The following is an 8,478-nucleotide window of genomic DNA, read 5'->3' on the forward strand; positions in this document are numbered from 1 at the left end:
GCCAAAGATTAGGTCAAACGAAGCAATATGTGCCCCACAAGTGCTGATGATGGGCCTCCCCCCTGGGGAGCGTCATGTGATCTTGTCTCTCCCTCGTGCATATTTTGGTCTCTCCTCGAAGATTTTAGGGTCTCTTCTGGTCCAAGAAAAATCTCCATAAAGTTTCATCAGGTTTGGACTTACGGTGATCTTTGTGATGTCATAACGAGTCAACTCCAAAAACAACACAATAAATTATCATCTAGCAAAGAACATCACAATCCCCTTACCAACACTTCCTGTGTTGGTGGAGATGCTGAATGTGGTGGGCATGATCGAGTCCCTCCCTCACCGGAGTAACCGATGCGGTTCGACATAGTGTCAACTCCCTGCGAATTGAGCAAATGGTGAGCTTGGTCGCGACTACGGGTAAGGGGAGGGGCGGTGAATGCCAGGGGTACGCAACCATGTGGCGCCTCCTTTCACTGGGCACTGGTGTCGTAGCAGGTGGCGTTAGGATCGAGGTGGAGGCATCCTAGGTAGCGAGGAGTGGGTGAGGGCCCATGGTGGGTATAGAGAGAGGTGCAAGATTGGATGCCCGGTTGGTAGTGCCCAGCCAACATTGATTGCAGTCAAAATCGCTTGACCAACACAAAAACCAGACCAATGTTGAGTTTTGAACCTCGTGGCTTTTTGGGAATGTATTTTGACCATTATCGAAGATTAGGGTTGTAAATTAAACCGAGTGGTGAGTTTAGAGATTTATATGTGGATTTTTCTCGAGAAAATAAAGCCACAAACTGCTAAGCATGATTTCTATTGATATAGGCTGGAGTAAAATCCTGAAAGATGTATTTAGATAGACATCAAACTGACCAAGGAAATTGCCATGTCTCTTTGCTTTCTCTCTCACTCTTAGTGTGGCTATCTTGACTGTTATATTTATCATTTGGGATAAGCCGAGAGGAGAAAAATGTGCAAAAAGGCTAATATGCATTAAGCTAGCAGCCCAAAAATAAATGTGTGCCAAGAACACAACATGACAATTGCCGACCAAGAGACTACTCAACGCGCATACATGAATTTCCTATTCCACACCGAGACCCTGTTGGCCAACCCATAAAAGGATAGAGATAATGTGGTTTTCTTCGGTTTCTCTAGTTTGTTTCTTCCTACCGGTTTCAAGACGTTTTTTCTTTTTCCTTTTCTTCATTGCATTTTTTGCCAATTTTGGTTTGGTTTTTCTGGTGAGTTTTTTTGGTTTTCCTATTTGGTTCACTTTTCAACTGGTTTTTGTCCGGTTTTCTCAATTACTATTTTCTTATTTTCTTTGGTACGTTTTGTTTTAATTTTTAAATTTCATGGTCGGTTTGAAATTCATGATAAACTACATAACATTTTTACAATTCTAGATTTTTTCAAAAATGATTAACATTTAAAAAAATTCGTGAATATTTTTTGAATAATCATCTAAATTTCTATAATTCACAAAAATTTAGAAAAATCTTGGTCTTGACTGACTGAATCCATGAATTTTTTCGAAAAATCTTTGAGTTTTTTTATATTCATGAAAATTTTCTGAAATTTTTATCGTTTTTAAATTCATATATTCTTTTCAGGATGTGATTTTTTCGATTCTTGAACATTTTAAAAAAATCTGAAAATGTCTTAAAATTCATGAATATACTGTTAAATTCAAAATCATTTCCAAATTGTTGAAAATTTATGTTACCTTTGTATACATTTTCCAAATTTGGATGAATTTTCTCTGATTTTTTTTTAATTTTAAGTATTTTTTAGTGATTTTTTTAATAAAGTAAAATGTCAAACGAAATGCCTTTTTTCTAGTAGCATCCAAAGCTGGGTTTGTTTTAGCCAGAGCAACCATGTAGCCAGTAGGGAGGACCTCATAGTTCTATTGGGCCACAACCCAGCGAGACAACTCCATGCTACTAAAACGTGGAATATGGTGGAGTGCGTCTTTATCTCGTCCCTAGTATGAGCCACATGCCGGACATAACATTCATCATATTTTTAATAAGTGATCAACATTTTTTGTATACACGCTCAGCATTTATTTATACATGTTCAATATTTTTCAAATACTTGTTAAACATTTTTAATACTTATTAAATATTTTTGAAATAGTCGTTCAACATTTTTCTAATACTTATTCAACATTTTTTAAATGCTTGATTAACATTTTTGTATTTATGATCAAGAAATTTCATCATTTTTAATACATGGTCGACATTTTTTGTGTACACATTCAACATTTTTCAAAGCATGATTAACATTTTTTGCAAATATTATGTGAAGTAAAATTTTGTAATATATATGTTTAGAATATTTAGAAGTGGTAATAAAAAAAGGGAATCAAAAAACGAAATAAAAACATGAAAAAAGAAAAGAAAAGAGGTAAATACATCATTGGTGCTTGACTTGTCACGAATGTGCACTTTGCTGCCTGAACTTGCAAAATACATTGAGCTGGTTCCATAACTTGGCATTGACGTGCATATACAGTTCAAATCTCATTTTTATACGTCAATGACGCTGACGAGGCACGCCAGGATGTAAGGGACAAGGCGTGTGGCCTGGTTCTTTGCGAAAAAACCCTAGAACAATTTTTTTCTTACAAAAAGGCCTTCAAAGAGAAACTGATAAATTGAAAAAAAAAACTATTAATCTTTTAATAATTAAAACCGGTCCGGAGTCCGAACCACATGCGCAGGTGTGTGTGGCTAGCCAGTTGACCCGTTCAAATTTAGTGTCAAGAAAAGAGTCATATTCTTTGTAAACATAAAGCTGAACAACGTAAATTAAAAAAATTATTCCAGCAATGTAGTGCCATTGATTTGAACCTGCAACCAGGGGCTCTATAGCGGCCGCACATACCACTCCAACTGACGACATCAAATGGTAAAATGAAAAATTTAGGTTTATAACATAACGAGCCCGTGTGGCTAAACCAGACCACAGTGTGGCTTAGTTTTCAACGGGTTTGTTCTTTTTCATGTCTTTCTTAAAAATACATAAATTATTATCATGCTACAAACAATATGCATATATTTAAATCAAATTACGTTAAAACATTCATATAATTTCATAAAATACCTATGCAATAACTTAACAGAAATACATATAATAAAATTATGAATTAAGAATATATTTTATAATTTTAAAAAATGCTCGCATTTTAATAAAATATTAAAGTAATTTTAGAAACGTTCATATATTTAAATAAATCCTCATATATTTTAAAATTTCCACATTTTTAATAAACTATTTATGTAGTATCAATGTGTTCATACTTTCACAAAAAATAGTGTTGTTTTAAAAAAGTTTATATATATATATAAGTTTGTGTGTTTTCTAAAAAAATAAATACAAGCCTAGTGCACCATTAGACGGCGGATCCTCACATGAATAATACTTGAATCATATAAACATTTTAATCATTCATAAATATTTTCAATTGTATCTTATAGTTATATTCCTAGATTTTATTTTATAATTTGTCAGTTTCTCTCTGAGGGCCTTATTGCAAGAAAATAATTCTGGAGTTTTTTCTGCAAAACACCAGGCCACACACCCTTTCACTGACCGCAGGCCCCATGGCATGCTAGCGCGCCTCCTCAACTGCGCGGACATATACAAACGCCATTTGAACCGTACATGCACGTCCATGCAAATTTATGAAACCAGTTCAATGTATTTTGCAAGTTCGGGTACTAAAGTGCACATCCATAACAAGTTCAAGCATCATTGGTGTATTTACCTCAAAAGAAAACGAGGCAGTGTACCTACCGCGAACTGGGCCGGCCCATATCCTTGCGCTTTTCAGCGAGTCAGAAATCCAACGGAGCGGAATTTCGATTGATGCCCAATTTAGATTAGTCGAGTGAAAAACATTCCCGAAAGAAAAAAAGGTAGTACTGTAGGCTAAAACAAAACCATTTGACTCTTTTCACTTGTAGGGCTTCGAGATGTAGAGCTCAAACTTCCGTATCCATATATGGTAGCCACGAGAGGCCCTCCACTAGTCCATGTCCGTCTGTCGTCTCCTCGTAGAACTTGAAGAAGCGCAACTCCCATCTGTATAGTTGTCTCAACCCTCAATCCAAATCATCGTAAACGTCGTCGCTACAATCACCAGCCGACGTCTCGTCGGAGCAGTTACTCGTCTCATTCGGAGACCATGTTGTCTTCTCCGTTCGAGCAAATTAAGCGCCGCCGTGTCCAAGCCAGTCGGCCTTTGCGTAGACGGGTTGACATTGTTGCGCGCCGACGAGGAGTTGACATTGTCTCGCATGTGCTCCCGGTTCAGTCGGTTGTTGTTGCCTTATTGTTGCAGCACGGTCGCGAGGAATCTGACTTAGACATGGTGAGCAGCTTCCAGCATGTCATCACTCAGCAGCACATGCACGATATGTAGTTACACATGCATGCATATATACTGTTCTAGATGAAGGAGACAGAGTGGGGATCGATATTGTTCCACGCCAAGTAATCCTTTAATAGCTAGGTGGTCGTGGATTACAGATATTGCAATTCAAATCTACCGCTGCCACTCGATGGGCAACGAGCTGAAGAATCAAAAGGGATCCAAGAAATAATGAGTATGCGTCTGGAGAGTTTCATGCATGTTCGCCCTGAACGAGCGAACTGATAATAGTAATACAAATTATAGAAATGTTATAGCTAGTAGTCGAACTGTTGCCATGTGGAGAAGGTCTGTCCGAACAGCCACCAGGCCGGCACGACGTCCTGGAAGACCTTGTACTGGCCGCCGGAGGAGGTGATGCCGAAGCTGAGCGCCTGCCCTTTCAGCCCCGCTAGGCACTGCCAGTTAGCGCCCCAGTTCTGGGACATCGTGATCCACGCCGTGTTGGTCCCCTTCACTGACATGCTCCTGATCGACCCGCTCATGGCGATGTTGGTCACCAGTACCAGCTCGAAGTAGTTGAAGCCGCTCATGGTGAAACGCAGGCCACCCTGCCTTTGGCACGCGACCCGCTGGTAGAGGACAGGGACAATGCCAGCGCGGTAGATGGCGAGGTTCTCCCAGGCAGGCTGGGACATGTCGAAGTGTTCACGGGGAGGATTGCACCACCCGCCGTTGTCGTTGGCGAGAGCCCAGTTGGGAGGGCACAAGTTGGTGGCGGACACGGTGATGGATGTGCCGGGCTTGCACATATTCGACTTGCTGGTGTCGCAGGTGATGAGGTAGCATTGCCCGCAGGACAAGCCGTTGTTGAACAGCACCGTGCTCAGCGCCGCGTTGTTGAGCCCGTACCCCGCAGCGTACAGGTTATCGTACCCACATGCGCCACCTGCACATTGCACATGCAGATAAAGTCAGACATGCACACAAGCATTGCATTGCGTACTTGCATAGATAAGTAATATTGGGCAAAATGATGGTGCCGGAGCAAGCCGGAGTTAAGGCTTGATTATCTGGCTTACCCATTGTTTCAGCACCGTCGGCGCCGCCGTAGAAGGTGGCGTAGGCCTGATGCCAGTAGTCGGACCTGGCCTGCACGAAGCAGAACGCGAGAACGGCGGCGAACAGCTGCAGGAAGCGCATCCCAGCTGCCATCTCTCTGCTGAGAGTCCCAGAAGCAGGGAGAGATCGGATGTCTAGCGAGCTTGCTAGATGTTATGGCAATCGAGTGGGTTCGTAGGTGAGGAATGATGGGATAATGGTGGTGCTTAAATAGGATGTAGCTAGCTTATGAATGAGGCCGGCCGGGTATGGGTTCAGATGGAGAAGAATGATTGTCGTGTTAACATATGAGATCGCGGTTCCAACGATCGTATGGATGCACATGGCTGCAACCTCCACAGATTGACTTACGCGTTCTAATCATCGAATGCAGGTCAGATCGACCGAGCTCTCCTATCTCGCTTCTTAATTAAATACATTCAGAATGATAGGTTAACTGAACAGCCGATTTGACATTCTTCCAGGGACTACTCTACCAAGTCTATAGCTAGTAGTAGCAGCTAAAACAAAGCGTGCTTTGGTTCAGCGTGCACAAATGTTTCTGCGAGAGGGCTTCTACTTTTGAACTGATTTGAAAAGGGTGAACGTTTATGATATTTTGCTTTTTCTGCTTGGCCAGTTTATGTTTTTTCGCACCAGAGAAGACGAAGCCGTACGTTCCAATTTCTTGGCTGCCTACATTCGGACCGTACAGTTTTCAACGCAGGCGAGTAGCTGAAAGCCGGACTATATTTACTTTATGATTATTCCTTAGTTAGTGCTGGATGTCACGTTAGCCACCACTAATTATAAGTTTAAAACAGTCTCTAACTGCAAGCCTCTAACTCGCTCCTATTCTTGCACCGCCGCAACTGGCTGTGTCTTTCTAACTAACTGGCCATATGATCGAGCTAAACATTAAAGCGGTCACACAATATGCATCCAGTTGTTTGCTTCTTATAATCTGAGGTCAAACGACGACTAACACCATATTACTAGTTGTGGAATCCTAATTTATTTTTGAGAGAACATGCATGATTATTACTTGATAGTTGTATTAGATGCGTGCCGTATGCTTTTGAGTTATGCTGTTTGGATTACTCTGACAAAGACACCAAGGCATCGAATGTGTATGCAAGTACAAGTTAGTTTCTTAATCCTCGTAAACTGAATCAGCCATGTGATCAGTGCCAATCATACAAGTATACGGCCGCTATGTCTTCAGCACAATTTTGGCGGTGAAAGTCTTTGGTATTTTCTTTATAAACACTTCTTTCTCATTTATACAATATCATATCCGAACTTAAGGGTGAAAACCTAGAATCCGGCCTTTGGTTGGATCCTGTGACGCCGGCGCTTGCACGCTGTTCCCTTTATAAAGGCGTTGCAGTTGAATAACCTCGGTGTCCTTGTGATGTCATGACCTGAAGAGATGGTTAATGCGGATATAGCCGTTGATTTAGCTAGTTTGTCGATCATTGTTTTGATCGCTTTGGGGTTTGTTCTTTTTTCCTCGCTTGGGTATAACTTTGATTTTAATTTGTATGACTTTGCTCTTTGCTAGCTTGTTTACTTGTATGTGTGTGTTGGTGTTGGTTGTGCGCATCCTAATTATGCATAGGCTGAATGTGTCCACTTGATACTTCATTTTGAGTTAATAAAATTCACTCTTTGTCGGAAAAACTCATATTCCAACTTAAATATTTTCCTGCAAAAATATAACTTAAAATGTTTCATATGGAAGTTGATCACTTATCAATGAGAAAACTAGCTAGTGTTTAACAATTAGGTTTAGTTGGTATATGTTTTAGGAATTAGCACAGACTTAACTGATCTGAGACGTTACAATGGAAATAAAGTGATTTCAGCATCACCTCTATGCACTAATTACATATCACTGCTTAGTCACAGAAGGAAACATAGGTGTATGTGTTGAACATGTGTACATGTATGTAGGTCTGGATTTCGTATCCAGTATATGTAGTGTCTCTGTATGTACGTGTATCTTAGGAGACAAGATACCGGTCGCAACCTTATACCTATATATATGTGTCTAGTGCACGATCAATGAATCATCCATGCACTAAATCATTGTTCACATGGTATCAATTTTCTAGGTTTTCCTCTCGCTTCCACCGCCGCCGCGCGTCTCCTCCGCGCCGCCTCTGCCGCCATCCAGCCGCCGCCGTTTGTGCACCTCTTGCACTGGCTGCCGCTCCCGATCCATCCCGCTCCCGCCGCCAGCCTCGCTCACCCGCTGCCGCTCCCGATCACCCGATCCCGCACCTGCGCTCACCCTCTACCGCTCCCGATCGCTCGATCCCGCCCCTCCCGATCGCCCGATCCCGCCGCCTCCCGATCGCTCGATCTCGCCGCCAGCCTCGCCAAAAGCCCGCCCGTGCTCGCGCTCCCGATCCCGCCTCGCAAGCCGTGCATCGCCAGCGCCTGCCCGTGCCAGCGCAGCGCTAGTGCATCGCCAGCCTCGCCCCGCCTGCTCGTGCTGCTTCCTATCGCTAGCCTCGCGCGACTCGCCTCGCTCGACTTCTCACGCCGCCATGACTTCCTCAGGCTCCTCCTCCTACAACCCCTTTGCCGGGCCAGACCCCGCTGACATCCGCAACATCAACATCCACGACCGCCTCCCCGTCGTCCTCGATGCCACCGACGCCACGTACTTCGCGTGGAAGACGTACTTCTCGCTACTCTTCCGTGAGAACAACCTCGTGGATCACGTTGACGGCTCCGTCGACTCCTGCGCCATGGTGGGCGACTCCGAGTGGACCACGATCGACGCCACGCTCATCCGGTGGTTCTTCACCACCATCTCGAAGGGCCTGTTTCACACGGTCGTCAGCGATGGTGATGACGCCCGCACGGTGTGGCTCAAGCTCAACGGCCTCTTCACCGATAACAAGTTTCTACGCCGCGTTTTTTTGCAGCAGGGATTTTTTGACTGTCATCAGGATGATCAGTCTATCGGTGACTACTGCCATCGCCTGAAGACGTTGGCG

General features: G+C 43.1%; 1 protein-coding gene across 1 annotated transcript; it reads right to left on the minus strand.

Moving 5' to 3' along the window:
• Window positions 1-4,474: 4,474 nt before the first annotated feature.
• LOC543140 (expansin-A31) lies at window positions 4,475-5,681 on the minus strand. Its single transcript, XM_044504194.1, has 2 exons — window positions 5,449-5,681; window positions 4,475-5,315 (listed from the first exon to the last, which is right to left on the minus strand). The coding sequence occupies exons 1-2, from the start codon at window positions 5,579-5,581 to the stop codon at window positions 4,684-4,686; spliced, it is 765 nt and encodes a 254-aa protein (XP_044360129.1). The 5' UTR covers window positions 5,582-5,681; the 3' UTR covers window positions 4,475-4,683.
• Between the last annotated feature and the right edge of the window lie 2,797 nt (window positions 5,682-8,478).

Source organism: Triticum aestivum, chromosome 4A (genome assembly GCF_018294505.1).
Source record: "Triticum aestivum cultivar Chinese Spring chromosome 4A, IWGSC CS RefSeq v2.1, whole genome shotgun sequence".
Taxonomy (NCBI): domain Eukaryota; kingdom Viridiplantae; phylum Streptophyta; class Magnoliopsida; order Poales; family Poaceae; genus Triticum; species Triticum aestivum.